Here is a 15,978-nt window from a genome sequence, read left to right as displayed (position 1 = left end):
AAAGCGAAACGTTTCAGCACAAAAAAAAAGAAACTGTCCAGATGACCTGACTGAAAAATGTTGGATTGTATACCTGGATTATTGAGCATGGACTTTGTTATCTAAGGATATTGCAGAAACTACTAAAATTGGGTTAAGAACTGTCCATCACATAATTAAAAACTGGAAGGATAGTGGGGACCCATTGTCTTTGAGGAAGAAATGTAGCCGGAAAAAAATCCTGAATGATGGTGTTCAGCGATCACTTAAATGTTTGGTGAAATCAAATGAAGAAAAACAACAGTAGTACTCAGGACTATGTTTAAAAGTGAAAGTAAGAGCATTTCCACATGCACAATGCGAAAGGAACTCAAGGGATTGGGAATGAACAGCTGTGTAACCTTAAGAAAACCACTAATTAGTGAGATTAACTGGAAAAAAAGGCTTCAATTTTCTATGGAGCATAAAGATTGGACTCTGGAGCAATGGAAGAAGGTCATGTGGTCTGATGAGTCCAGATTTACCCTGTTCCAGAGTGATGGGTGCATCAGGGTAAGAAGAGAGGCAGGTGAAGTGATACACACATCGTGCCTAGTCGTCAATGCAAGATCTTGGTGAAAAATGAATGCAACACTGGATGGAAATAGATCTTGTGACATTGCAGAAGCTTACTGAAACAATGCCACAGTGAATGCATGCCGTAATCAAAGCTAAAGGCAGTCGAACGAAATATTAGTGTGTGACCTTTTTTTTTGGTGGTGACTTTGTTGAACACATTGCCTCCAATCTGGAAGATAATTAGAGAACCAACCAGTGGTGTGATCTGAGAATCAATCTGTGAACTCTACATGAATTAGTTTCAGGAGTTTTTTCTGATGTCCAGCATTGGCTGTTGTTTTGAGTTCATCAGTGACCTCATCAAGTGATGTTTGTGTGAATATAACGTTACAACTGCCCTTAATGTTCATGTGTTTCATTGTTCCCTGCAGATGCTCAGCATATGATACTGACTGTAGAAGAAGATTCTGAAGAATGGAGGTCTGATGTGGAGCAGAAGAACACAGTCTCTCTCCATACAAAGCTTCATCAGCGCCAAGTGGAAGATGAAGATCTTCTAACACGCAGCTCAGCTGACCGGATTAATGCAGCAACTGTTAGAGAGGACTGTGGAGAAACTAACAGGAACCCAGAGATAAATACTGATGGAGATGATTCTAGCTCGTCAGAGACGGAAGACAGTAAGGATGATGAAGAAGATGTGAATGATCCTGATTCTCAGGTGAAAGACTCATCAGACTCTGGATCAGAACCTGAAGACAGTGACAAAGACTGGATGGAGAGCAGGGCTCCTGAGTCAGGTGTAAACAATGTCAACAAACCTTGCAACTTCTCTGAGTGTGAGAAACAATTTCTCCACAAGGAGTCTGTTCAGAGAAACAAGACGGGTCATTCAAGAATAAAATCCTCAAGCTGTTTGATTAGTAAGAAATATTTTAGAGTGAAGAAAACTGGAGGCTCAAACAAAAAAATCCAGTCAAGACACAAATCATTTAGTTGTGATGACTGTGAACAAAGGTTTCGACACAAGTCAACTTTAAACAGACATATGAAAAGCCACACAGGACAGAAACCATTTCTTTGTGATGTTTGTGGACAAAGATTCGTACGAAAGTCACATTTAAATAGACACATGACAATCCACACAGGACAGAAACCATTTGTTTGTGACGTTTGTGAACAAAGGTTTAGAGTGAAGTCAAATTTAAACAGACATATGAGAAAGCACACAGAACAGAAACCATTTGCTTGTGATGATTGTGGACAAATATTTGTACAAAAGTCAACTTTAAACGGACACATGGCAATCCACATAGGACAGAAACCATTTGCTTGTGATGTCTGTGGACAATTATTTGTACGAAAGTCAACTTTAAATGGACACATGAGAAGCCATACAGGACATAAACAATTTGCTTGTGATGTTTGTGGACAAAGATTTGTACAAAAGTCACATTTAAATAGACACATGACAATCCACACAGGACAGAAATCATTTGCTTGTGATGTTTGTGGACAAAGCTTTAGACAGAAGTCAAATTTAAACATACACATGAGAATCCACACAGGACATAAACCATTTTCTTGTGATCTTTGTGCGCTTAATTTTGGACGCAAATCATCTTTAAACTCACACATGAGAATCCACACAGGAGCAATAAACGGTTAAGTTTTAAATATTTGAACAGTTTCTAAAAACATTTAAGAATTCACTCATACTTGAAACTGAACAGCTCTAATATACTGGTAATTCTTTCTTATTTTTCAATTCATATGCCTTCTTTTATTGTCTACTGTTGTACTGATAAATATCTCCTGGAGGGAAACTATATCTTGACTATAAAGTTAGTTTTACGTTGGACATTCGAGCTCTGTGGCTTCAGCGGTGTGTTCCCCTCATTCGATCTGAAGCAGGCAGTCTGAGTTCGGTCATCCGCGCTCAGTCTGCCCCTCCTCCAAGACGGGCAGACTGAGCATGGCAGACTGAGCTCGGTTGACTGAAATCAGATTGTCTGCTTTGGATCGAATGAGAGGCACACACCGCTGAAACCACGGAGCTTGAATGTCCAACATAAAACTAGCTTTACCACGGTGGCTGGCTAAACAATCCTCATGCTTTTTAATGTGGTGCTTTTTCAAATGTTTGATTAAGTTTGTTGTATTGTAGGTTGCAACATAACTTCCTCCTCTCGGTACAGTGGCTCTGCAGATATTGTACATTGCTGTCTTGCAGTGTTTCTAGTGTAAAATGTTTACACACAGCAGACATGTTGCCATGAAAAGTCGGTTAGCCATTAGCTACAGTGCTGCTCAGTCCTCACATATTTACTCACATTTAAGCTGGCTGCAAACAATGAAATGGATTTCCTGAATGTGAGGCGGGTCTAATTACTCTGGGTTTCATGAGACACGACTCCGTTCAGGAAATTCATTCCATAATTCATTCCATAGTTTGAAGCCAATTTGCAGAGCAGCTGGCAGGGAATCACATGTGGAGACATTTCAGCAGGCACAGACATGCAACATGGATCGGAAATCTCTGCACGTTGGATCGAAAAAAATCCGATACGTAAATTATGCTGGTATTGGAACTTGATACCGAATCAGATCTGCCCCATCCCGAGATTCTCTGCATGCACAGAGTATGTGAGGCAGGATTCACATGCTCACAGAGCAACTTGTACTCCATGAAGCAGGACAGCTTGCGCAGGAAGGAATACAAAGACAGTGATCAATGACTTCCTGGTAGGCTAATGAGATTTTTTTTTTTAATCATGCCATGTTATAGGCACTGTCCAGGCAGGATGGAGTGGATGGAGGAAAGTTTCAGGAGTGATTTGTGACAAAAGGGTGTCAGCAAAGGTCAATGGAAAAGTTTACAAGACAGTGGTAAGACCAGCTATATTGTATGGTCTAAAGACAGTGGCATTGACAAAAAGGAGCAAGAACTGGAAGTGGCAGAAATGAAGATGTTAAGGTTCTCCTTAGCAGTGACAAGGCTGGATAAGATTAGGAATGAGGTCATCAGAGGTACAGCCCAGGTTGAACAACTGGGAGATAAAGTTAGGGAGGCCAGACTGAGAAGGTTTGGACATGTCAAGAGGAGAGACCATGGGTATATTGGTAAAATGATGTTAGAAATGCAGCTGCCAGGAAAAAGACAAAGAGGAAGGCCAAAGAGGAGATATATGGATGCAGTTAGAGAGGACATGAAGGTAGTTGGAGTGAGGACAGTGAATGCAGAGGACAGAGTGAGGTGGAGGAGGATGACTCGCTGTGGCGACCCCTGAAACCAAGAGGCCGGCCGAGTCTGGTTGGGCGGATCGGACGGTGTCTGCGGCTGGTTTCTTGGGATCCACTGTGGGATGGACCTTTACAAGAGATCCTTCCTGTCTACAGCCATCAGCATCTATAACATCTCTTAATGAAATGAGGAAAACGAGTTACAGCAACAAATAATTTCCCTTTGGGATTAATAAAGTATTTTTTTATTGAATTGAATTGAATTGACGAAGGAAAAGCCGAAAGAAGAAGATGTTATAGGCACTGTTAAATTGTTTTTACTGTACATATTTGTGTATGTTACCTTCTACATATTGTGGCATTCTTTGGTTCATTTTCGGTGGCTGAGTGGTTAGAGCAATCGTCCACCAATGTAAGAAGTGCGGGTTCAATTCCACCAGCAGTCACATGCCAAAGTTTCCCAGGGCAAGACACTGAACCCCTCATTGCCTCCGATGTGTGTTCCATCAGTGTATGAATGTGATAAAGCACTGATTAATCTTTGTGTAGATATAATAGAGTACTGTATGAATGGGTAAATGAGGGCACAGATTGTAGTATAAATCCCTTTGAGTATCTTCATATGATAGAAAGGTGCCATATAAGTACAGTCCTTTCGAGTGCAGTCCATTCATTTTGGTTGACTTTTGTTCACATTGCCTCAGGGAGGGATTATGGGTAAAATTTATGTTCATCATTAATCATTTTGGTTAGCTGTTAAGCATTGTTTTTTTAGTGATTAGTTTGTTCTCCTTAGCCTAGTTTATGTGTGCATTATGTGTTAGGCCATTCAGTAGAGTAATCATTGGCCCTTATCTATTAGTAACATTACAGCATGGTTCAACTCAGCATGGTTCCGAGGCTTTTCCACTAGCAATTATTCGTGGAACTGACCCTTTTTTCAGGATCCATTTCTATGGGGTTCCAACTGTACTGTGCTGGTCTCAAAACGTGACGTCTGAACACTGCCGGTCACTGATTGGTATGGGGATGGAGTCACTGGTTGTTTGAGAAACTTTCACAACAACTCGATCTGTCATTTGTAATAACTCTAACTCTGAGGAGTGACTGGACCTATTTTTAAGATTTTTAAAAAGAATTAAAGCTGCAAGCAGCATTGAAGGCCCTCGCAGCAAAGTGCCGCTCTGGCCATACGGCCACCGCGGGATCTCCAGCTACTCCACCCAGTCGTCATCGCGATCACTCTCGTGCCAATGCCGCACACATTCACCACGGGGTGCATTTCCTGAATCTTTGACATTGCCTTCCGTCCATGTCAGTACTTGTCCAGCTGCAGGTCTTACAAGTATAGGCTAAATCCGACCTTCCAGACAGGAGTTATTGTGACTTCTTGTTTTGTGGCGATGTTTGACGAGCAATTCCTTTATGCTTTTCAACATGTTATGTGTTAATCAACAGTTAGCGAACACAGTTTCAGTCTTATATCTTACACAGTGCAAAGATGGAAGAGTCATCCAATAATCAACAGTTTCTTCTCTGAGTGGGTGGGGCTTAAGTGATGTCATGAATTCACAATACCAATGTGTCTACAAGTGCTCACTGATGACGCACAAAAAAATCTGGTTCAGATCAGATGATGTATTACTGTGATATAACCGTTGGAATTATCTAGAGGCGCACTGGATTAAAATGTTAAAGAACATTACCAATGTGTATACAAGTGCTCACTGATGACGCACCGAAAATCTGGTGCAGATCGGATGATGTATCATTGAGATATGACTTGGAATAATCTAGGGGGCGCATTTGAGTCAAATGTTAAAGAACAACACCAATGTATATAGAATTGCTCACTGATGATGCACAATAAATCTGGCGCATATCGGCTGATGTGTCATTGAGATATAACTGTTGGAATAATCTAGGGGCGCACTGGAGTCAAAAGTTAAACAACAACACCAATGTGTCTAGAAGTGCTCACTGATGACGCACAAAAAATCTGGTTAAGATCAGATGATGTAATACTGAGATATAACAGTTTGAATAATCTAGGGGGCGCACTTGAGTCAAATGTTAAACTAAATGTTATATTACTACCTTGAAATACTTATTCATACAAATTCATCCTACTTGCACTGTTATATTCTACCATGTTGTTGTTTACTATTTTTTCTTTAGGACCATGTAAATATTGTATTTACTTTTTCACTTTTTGGTACGTTATGTTGTACCTTATTGAATGCTTTAGTATTCCTTGTTTGTTTGTTATTTGTTTTAGTGAGTCAAATAAGTTCTCATCCTGAATATTTTATTGTACTGTTAACCTTGTGTTAACTTGCATATGACAAATAAAAATAACCTGAATTAAGCATTAACCTTTTATTTAACCATTAAGCATACAACGTAATTATGACAGAAAATGGAGGATTTACCTGCAGTTACTTTCGTAGAGATGAACATGTGGTAGCTACTTCCTGTTTATAACTTGTGATCAGCTGATTGGGTCGGTCCCCGGCTTTTTACATGTTTTCCAAACTCCGTTTCAATTTTGAAAAACAATAAACTGTATCCCACCCTCTAAATGCTCAGAGTAACACGTGTCTGGATTACCTGTTCTCCACTGACACCGTTTAACAATTTTTTTCTGGTGATTTTTCACAAACCCCTCTGACTGTAAAGTGTCCAGGCTGCAGCGGCCAGATCTGCATGTAAACTACATAACAGAACAATTATATTCTCTTAAGGCACACCTGTGCACATGTCTTGGACAAGTCTGACCTTCAAATGTTGCATTCTATATTGATGTGAGGTCATGCTTAGACGTCCAAATAATGGACCTTGTTTGCATGTTGTCCTGACGTCCAGAATTGGTTTTTGTCCGACGGACTCAATGTCTATATTGAGTTACTGTGCAGATCATGTACATCCATTCAACGTCTAATGTTGCATCGTTTTTATGTCTATAATTCTGATTTACTTCATTTTGTATTTTGCTTTGTGTGTTACCTGTTGTTCTGTCTGTACAGCACTTTGGTTGGCCTTGTTGCTGTTTTAAGTGCTCTATAAATATAATGGTATGGTAATGTTTAGGAAAACCCATAAGGCTGATCCGTATATCACGCTGTATGTCACTAGCTGGTTCGTTATCCTTGATTATATTTAATTATAGTAATGTAAATAAATATATATCATATTTAAATTCGAAATCAAAACACACCTTTAAATTTCACAACTTAAGTGATCGGAGCTTCAGACGTCACTGATCACGTGACTCAGACCAAACAATCAAGCTCCGATTCAGAGCTTATGCATCGCTTTTGTTTTTTTATATGCGCCTTAGCTTTAGCTTCAAACAGCCCGTCTCTACTTTTCAGCGATTTATAAAGTTTCTGTAACGTTTACAGTGAGTCCACCTTCTTGAGTTCGGCTCAGTAACTGTTAAAGAAAACTTAGATTAATAAAAGTTAACATGTGGAGACATCAGGTTAAACAACGACTCCGTTACCGGAAGCAGCAGCACCACAACTGTCGGAGTTTCTGGACAAAACGGGCCCAGATCATGAAGAGGAACAGTGTCGTTTAAAAGAAATAATGCAACAAAACAAAATCCTCGATGCTATTTTGAACGTCAGAGTTCGTCTGCACAGATTAGGTTTGTATAAATACATTCATCTTGTTTAGTGTGATGTTAGCCGCAGTTTTTGTAGCTAAGTGACTTAGCATCTTCAGAAGACCGTGTGGATCGAGTGTCGCACTTTCGCCACTTTATCTCTAAAATCCAGCCAGAACCTTGTTGGTGGATCCAGAAATCTCGTGATCAAGGTGCAATTTACTTTAGAGTCATTGAGCTGAATGTTAGTTGGGATGTAACAAACACTAAAACAACCTGTTTAAATGCACTTTGAAAAAAAAGACTCGTTGCCATTTTTGTTTCACTGACATTAAATCTGACTAAACTTTTCCTGCTATAGGTCAGTTAGGATTCTCAAAACTATTTATAGTTTTTAAATGCCCAAATGTGAAAAATGAGAGACATTGTTTTAGATAATTAGTTAATTATTTAAAATCACAAGTTCCATTTTCTTTGTATTTGGTAACATTGCCTCTAAACTATGATTAGATCAAACAGTTTGGATTTCCTTCCATAAGCTAATTTTACAGAATGCTTAGGGTTAATGTTTATTTAAAAGACCCATTTGATCTCTAGGTTTAACTTTCTGGCTGATGTCTTGATTTGTTGCTTCTGTATTTCCTCATAATGGTCTTTTCTTGTGATACCATCTGTTTTGTGAAGTGAGAAGTGCACCAGTCTTGTAGTAAAACATGATACTGCCATCCTCGTGCTTCACAGGAGGGATGATGTTTTCAGACTCTCAAGCTCCTCAACTTATCTTCCAAATGTAAAGATGGTCACGATGACCAAACAGAACAATTTTTGTTTTATCACACCACAGGAGAGGTCTCCTAAAATGAACGTCTTGTCTCTGTGTGTGTTCGCAAATAAAAAAAAATTTGGAAATTCTAACTGAACTAAATCTGGAAAAGTTTAGTTTGATTTAATGTCAGACAGTGAGATAAAATGGTTAAAATGTATTTTTATACAATGTAGGTAAAATGTATGGATTTAGTTTCAAGACATTTTCTGACGTCCAGCATTAGATGTTGTTTTTATCTGATCAGTGAACTCAGTGATAACACCAGTGATGTTTGTGTGAATATAAAGTTATAACTGTCCTTATTGTTCATGTGTTTCATTGTTCTCTGCAGATGTTCAGCAGACAGAGATGATTAAAGAAGAAGCTCCTGAAGTATTGAGTTCTGGTGTGGACCAGAAGGACCCAGAGACCCTCAACATAAAGGAGGAAGAGGAGGAACTGAGGATCAGTCTGGATGTAGAGCAGCTCAGTGTGAAAGAGGAGACTGATGACACCAGGTTCTCCTTCACTGCAGTTCCTTTGAAGAGTGAGGATGATGAAGAGAAACCTCCGTCCTCTCAGCTTCATCAGCATCAAGTGGAAGATGGAGATCTTCCAACCAGCAGCTCCGCTGACCAGATGAAAGCAGCAACTGGTGGAGAAGATTGTGTTCAACTCTACGGATCAGGTTTGTATCTTTGGGTCATCATCAATGTTTGTAAAGTTTATTCTTTGGGTTTGTATCTTAATTTACTAAATAATTAATTAATGACAGGGTTGCAACGAGACAACAGCAAATGTTGGTGCTCTTTCAATATATGAACATTTAATGTTTCTTTTTTTTATTTTATGAAAGTAAAAGCCTTAGGCCTCATAATTTTTTTAGGCTGTTCCCATCATGGCTGCCAACTATAAAACATCATTTTACACATCTGGGGCCTCTTCTACAGAGTGAGAGAGTGAATGGTTGTTTGTCTCATTTGTCTCTATGTGTCCCTGTGATGTACTGGAGACCTGTCCGGGGTGTACCCCGCCCCTCGCACAGTGATTGCTGGACATGGGCACCGACGACCACTGTGACCCAAAAATGAAAGAAGGGGGTAAAGATAATGGATGGATGGTTACTTGTATTTCATAATTATTCTTATTATATGATATTTAAAAGATAATGTCAGCATCATGAGTGAGAACTCTATGCACCACAGTCCTCTCCAAAAGTATTGGAACAGCAAGACAGATTCCTTTGTTTTTGTTGTTCACATTTGGGTTTAAGATCAAAATATGAGCATGATACCCGAGTTCAGAATGTCAGCTTTTATTTCCGGATATTTACACGTAGACGTGTTAAACAACTCAGGACATACCACCCTTTGTTTGAACTCACCCATTCTTCAAGTGTGCAAAACTATTGAACATGTGGCTGACAGGTGTTTCTTGTTGACCAGGTGTTGCCTTTAAAGAGCTTCAGATATCACTGATCACGTGACTCAGACCAAACGAATCAAGCTCCGACTCAGCACTTCTGCATCACTGTTGTTTTTTTTATTTGCACCTTAGCTTTAGCCTCAAACAGCCCATCTCTACTTTTCAGCGATTTATAAAGTTTCTGTAACGTTTACAGTGAATCCACCTTCTTGATTTCGGCTCAGTAACTGTTAAAGAAAACTTAGATCAACAAAAGCTAAAAGATGTGGAGACGACAGGCTAAACAACGACTCCGGAAGCAGCAGTTTAAGAAATGTTGAAGTTTCTGGAAAAAACAGGCCCAGATTATGAAGAGGAACAGTGTCGTTTAAAAGAAAAAATGCAACAAAACAAAATCCTCGATGCTATTTTGAACGTCAGAGTCTGCACAGATTAGGTTTGTATAAATACATTCATCTTGTTTAGTGTGATGATGTTAGCTGCAGTTTTTGTAGCTAAGTGACAGCATCTTTAGAGGATCTTATGAATCCAGTGTCGCACTTTCGCCACTTTATCTCTAAAATCCAGCCAGAACCTTGTTGGTGGAGCCAGAAAGCTCGTGATCAAGGTGCAATTTACTTTAGAGTCATTGAGCTGAATGTTAGTGGGGATGTAACAAACACTAAAACAACATGTTTAAATGCACTTTAAAAAAAGACCCGTTGCCATTTTTGTTTCACTGACATTAAATCTGACTGAACTTTTCCTGCTATATGTCAGTTAGGATTCTCAAAACTATTTCTAGTTTTTAAATGCCCAAATGAGAAAAATGAGATACATTGTTTTTGATAATTAGCTAATTATTCAAAATCACAAGTAACCATCCTTTTTCTTTGTATTTGGTAACATTGCCTCTAAACTATGATTAGATCAAACAGTTTGGATTTCCTTCCATAAGCTAATTTTGCAGAATGCTTAGGGTTAATGTTTATTTAAAAGACCCATTTGCTCCCTAGGTTTAACTTTCTGGCTGATGTCTTGATTTGTTGCTTCTGTATTTCCTCATAATGGTCTTTTCTTGTGATACCATCTGTTTTGTGAAGTGAGAAGTGCACCAGTCTTGTAGTAAAACATGATACTGCCATCCTCGTGCTTCACAGGTGGGATGATGTTTTCAGACTCTCAAGCTCCTCAACTTATCTTCCAAATGTAAAGATGGTCACGACGACCAAACAGATCAATTTTAGTTTTATCACACCACAGGAGAGGTCTCCTAAAATGAACGTCTTGTCTCTGTGTTTGCAAATAAAACAAAATTTGGAAATTCTAACTGAACTAAAACTGGTAAAGTTTAGTTTGATTTAATGTCAGACAGTGAGATAAAATGGTTAAAATGTATTTTTATACAATGTAGGTAAAATTTATGGATTTAGTTTCAAGACATTTTCTGACGTCCAGCATTAGATGTTGTTTTTATCTAATCAGTGAACTCAGTGATAACACCAGTGATGTTTGTGTGGATATAAAGTTATAACTGTCCTTATTGTTTATGTGTTTCATTGTTCCCTGCAGATGTTCATCAGACAGAGATGATTAAAGAAGAAGCTCCTGAAGAATGGAGTTGTGGTGTGGACCAGAAGGACCCAGAGACCCTCATAAAGGAGGAAGAGGAGGAACTGAGGATCAATCTGGATGTAGAGCAGCTCAGTGTGAAGGAGGAGACTGATGACACCGGGTTCTCCTTCACTGCAGTTCATCTGAAGTGTGATGATGAAGAGAAACCTCTGTTCTCTGAGCTTCATCAGCACCAAGGGGAAGATGGAGATCTTCCAACCAGCAGCTCAGCTGACCAGATGAAAGCAGCAACTGGTGGAGAAGATTGTGGAGGATCAGAAATATCAAGGCTTCTGGAAAAATCAGCTGCAGATTATGAAGAGAAACATTCTTATTTAAAGGAAAAGGAGCAACAAAACCAAATCCTGGATGATGATTTCAACTCCAAAGTTGGACTCTGCCATTTAGGTTTGTATATTTTGTTCAACTTTGATGATGTTTGTATCATTTTAGTTACAGTTTTAATGAAGCTAACAAACTTAGTCTTTAAGAACTTGCATATCTTTCATTTGTGTTTGTAGCTTAGCTCGCTAATGGATTAAACCAGTGGTTCCCAAACTTTTTCAGCTGCACCCCCTTTGATTTATAAGAAAATCCCCCCGCCCGGCGCACACACAGTCTCCAACCAGACACACCCACATATTTAGTTTTCAAACTCCATCGCAGTTTATTTCACACCTCAACTTTATTTTGAACAATTGCACTAATAAAGGTAAACTCCAATAAATTACAGGCTGCAATATGAACTACAACCTCTTAAATAACAAAATACTTTTACCGTCTAATATTTTTAAGCACATCAGTTTATTTAATAAATGTTTTTCAAAAAACACCTCTCCATGCAAAATGGGATTAAAAACACAAACATCTCCCTGATAGGGGAAAAAATAAATAAAGGTTTGTTGAGCAAAAATGACACATTTAATTGTCACTTCTTTTCAGTGACTGGTGTGAACCTGCTTGTTGCTGCAGATCTTCTCAAACCTGGGTTCTTGTTGTGACGCTGCCACTCTGAGTTAATTTTCAATGTCCAGCTTTGATCTGTATTTTGTCTTGATTGGTGCCACAGCAGGAAGGCATATCACACATAAGTAGGATGTGGCTAAATGAAGAAGTAGACTATGACCAGGGCTCTGTTAGCCAGCAGTGGGTAATGTTTCTCCACTCCAATCCAAAATGCAGCAGGTGCCTTTGACTGAAACTGCAGCCTCATTGTTGAATCAGGAGTGACATCAATGAACAGTTCATCCTCCTATGTGCTGAAGTCAGCAGGTGGTGTTGCACAGAAAGGGTCACAGATCCAACCATATTATTTGGAATCCTGCACAGGAAACATCTCAGGAAATGTTTCTGAAGTGCAGAGATGTGAGCATTTCTGCAAGAGATTACGGAGTTCTGCAGCTTGTTGTCTTCAAGTGACTGATTTCAAGTTCTCAAATGAGTCCACATTTCCATCTTTCACTTGCTGCTGCCACATCTTTTCTTATTAATGATACGACTTCATCTGCCAGGTGTGGGAGGTGTGTGTTTTGTGCCCTGCATCTGCAAATTCAGTTCATTGCGTTTCAGAAACCGTCACTGATGGAAGTTTCATGAGGAACTTGTTACAGTAAAATTTGTAGGCAAGATCACTGTCCTCTTCCTCCAAAAAGATGCAGGTATCATACTGCAGTTCAAAGACCCTGGACAGCACCTTCCCACGTGACAGCCATCAGGACTCACTGTGAAACAGAACAGCTTTGTGATTGGAGCCCATTTTCTTGCACAGTGCTGAAAAAATCCGGGCTTTGGCTGGTCGTGTTTTGATGTAGTTTACTGTGGCGATTACATCAGTCATTACATCATTCAGTTTGGGACTCAACTGTTTAGATGCCGGTGCTTCATGTTGTGTCATGCAGTACATCCACTGCACGTTGAGGGAGACACGCTTGATGAGCGTTTGTAGCCCTGATCGTCTCACACCCATAGACTGTGCCCCGTCTGTGCAGATCCCCACACAGTTCTCCCATTTCAGATTGGCCTCTTTCAAGTAAGAATCGATGATTTTCTCTCTTCGTTACCCACTGTTGTGCAGTTGAAGACAAAGGCAAGATATGCTTTGTCATATTTTCTACTCTTTGGCTTGGAAGGAAATTAGTTTGGAAGCATACTTAGGCCTGATGCATGCTCAATAATCCAGGTAGAAAAATCTAAAAAAGTTCAATCTGGTCCTCTGGACATTCAAAAAAACAAAAAACAAAACAAAGCAAAAAAATCTAGATACGTTTCATAATTCATCCAAAAGACTTCTTCAGTCTGAGGTGCTGTATTCAGCTCAGTCTTATAAATAGCATCTTCTCAGAGTGGATCAACCAGTTTGCTGCTGACAACCAAAACCATCTGCTCACATGATCAAGAAGGACCATCAGCCTAACAATGGATCATTAGTACACTGATGGCTGTTTACTATTCACAGGAGGCTGAATGATACTAGCAATCACAGCATTGTAAGAGGGGGACAGTTGAACATGGAGGCCTCCACCCCTGTTTAACGATGGACGTTTTCTTTTCATAAAGATGGCCTCCTTTACTCCTCTCTCAAACCATTGTTCCTCTTTATCAAGGATGTGAACATTTTCATCCTTGAAAGAGTGACCGCTGGCCTGGAGATGAGTGTAGACCACAGAGTCCTGGCCTGATGATGTTGCTCTTCTGTGCTGGGCCATCCTTTTGGCCAGTGGCTGTTTAGTTTCCCTGATGTAAGTTTGATCACTGCCCTCCTGACACTGAACAACATACACAACATTACTCTGTTTGTGCCGGAGGACTGGATCTTTGGGATGAACCAGTCTTTGCCGTAATGTATTTTGGTGTTTAAAAGCCACTGGGACGTTGTGTTTAGAAAATAAACGTCTCAGTTTCTCTGATACTCCCGCAACATATGGAATGACCACTGGTCTGGGTTTTTCCTTTCCACCTGTTGGCTGACTGGAATCCTGTTTGGGTTTCTTCTCTGCTTTCAGGAAGGCCCAGTTAGGATATCCACATTGCTCTAGAGCCTGTCTTGTGTGGGATTTCTCCTTCTGCCTGGCTCCTGAGCTAGTGGGGACGCTGTCTGCTCTGTGATACAGAGTCCTGATGACTCCTAACTTGTGCTTCAAAGGGTGATGGGAGTTAAACTGCAAATACTGGTGTGGGTGGGTTTGCGGTACACCTCAGTTTGCAAATGTCCTCTGTCAGAAACTGAGACCTCACAGTCCAAGAAAGCCAGCCGGCCATTTTTTTTTACATCTTCTCGTGTGAACTATATATATATATATATATATATATATATATATATATATATATATATATGTATATGTATATGTATGTATGTATGTATGTATGTATGTATGTATGTATAGGTCCTTCTAAAAAATTAGCATATTGTGATAAAGGTCATTATTTTCCATAATGTAATGATAAAAATGAAACTTTCATATATTTCAGATTCATTGCACACCAACTGAAATATTTCAGGTCTTTAATTGTTTTAAAACTGATGATTTTGGCATACAGCTCATGAAAACCCAAAATGCCTGTCCCAAAAAATTAGCATATTTCATCCCACCAGTGAAAGACAAGTGTTTTTAATACAAAAAACACCAACCTTCAAATAATCATGTTCAGTTATGCACTCATTCCTTGGTCGGGAATCCTTTTGCATGAATGACTGCTTCAATGCGGCGTGGCATGGAGACAATCAGCCTGTGGCACTGCTGAGGTGTTATGGAGGCCCAGGATGCTTCGATAGCGGCCTTAAGCTCATCCAGAGTGTTGGGTCTTGCGTCTCTCAACTTTCTCTTCACAATATCCCACAGGTTCTCTATGGGGTTCAGGTCAGGAGAGTTGGCAGGCCAATTGAGCACAGTAATACCATGGTCAGTAAACCATTTACCAGTGGTTTTGGCACTGTGAGCAGGTGCCAGGTCGTGCTGAAAAATGAAATCTTCATCTCCATAAAGCTTTTCAGCAGATGGAAGCATGAAGTGCTCCAAAATCTCCTGATAGCTAGCTGCATTGACCCTGCACTTGATAAAACACAGTGGACCAACACCAGCAGATGACATGACACCCCAGTGACTGTGGAAACTTGACACTGGACTCAAGCAATGTGAATTCTGTGTCTCCTCTCTTCCTCCAGACTCTGGGACCTTGATTTCCAAAGGAAATGCAAAATATACTGTAATCAGAGAACATAACTTTGGACCACTCAGCAGCAGTCCCAGGCGAGATGCTTCTGACGCAGTCTCTTGTTCAAGAGTGGCTTGACCTGGGGAATGCGGCACCTGTAGTCCATTTCCTGCACACGCCTGTGCACGGTGGCTCTGGATGTTTCTACTCCAGACTCAGTCCACTGCTTCCGCAGGTCCCCCAAGGTCTGGAATCGGCCCTTCTCCACAATCCTCCTCAGGGTCCGGTCACCTCTTCTCGTTGTGCAGCGTTTTCTGCCACACTTTTCCCTTCCCACAGACTTCCCACTGAGGTGCCTTGATACAGCACTCTGGGAACAGCCTATTCGTTCAGCTATTTCTTTCTGTGTCTTACCCTCTTGCTTGAGGGTGTCAATGATGGCCTTCTGGACAGCAGTCAGGTCGGCAGTCTTACCCATGATTGTGGTTTTGAGTAATGAACAAGGCTGGGAGTTTTTAAAAGCCTCAGGAATCTTTTGCAGGTGTTTAGAGTTACGTCGTTGATTCAGATGGTTAGGTTAATAGCTTGTTTAGAGAACCTTTTCATGATATGC

General features: G+C 40.1%; 1 protein-coding gene across 1 annotated transcript in view; it reads left to right on the top strand.

The window, feature by feature from the left end:
* The first annotated feature begins 7,371 nt into the window (after positions 1–7,371).
* Positions 7,372–15,978, top strand: part of LOC119420794 (zinc finger protein 2-like) — a 40,544-nt gene continuing 31,937 nt past the window's right edge. Inside the window, exon 1 of the mRNA XM_037688221.1 lies at positions 7,372–7,432. Within this exon, the coding sequence (XP_037544149.1) occupies positions 7,372–7,432 (61 nt within the window). The remainder of the gene's footprint in view (positions 7,433–15,978) is intronic.

Source organism: Nematolebias whitei, chromosome 14 (genome assembly GCF_014905685.2).
Source record: "Nematolebias whitei isolate Nwh7 chromosome 14, NemWhi1, whole genome shotgun sequence".
Lineage (NCBI taxonomy): Eukaryota > Metazoa > Chordata > Actinopteri > Cyprinodontiformes > Rivulidae > Nematolebias > Nematolebias whitei.
The sequence above is the reverse complement of the archived record's forward strand: the minus strand, read 5'-3'. Positions and strand labels throughout refer to the sequence as shown.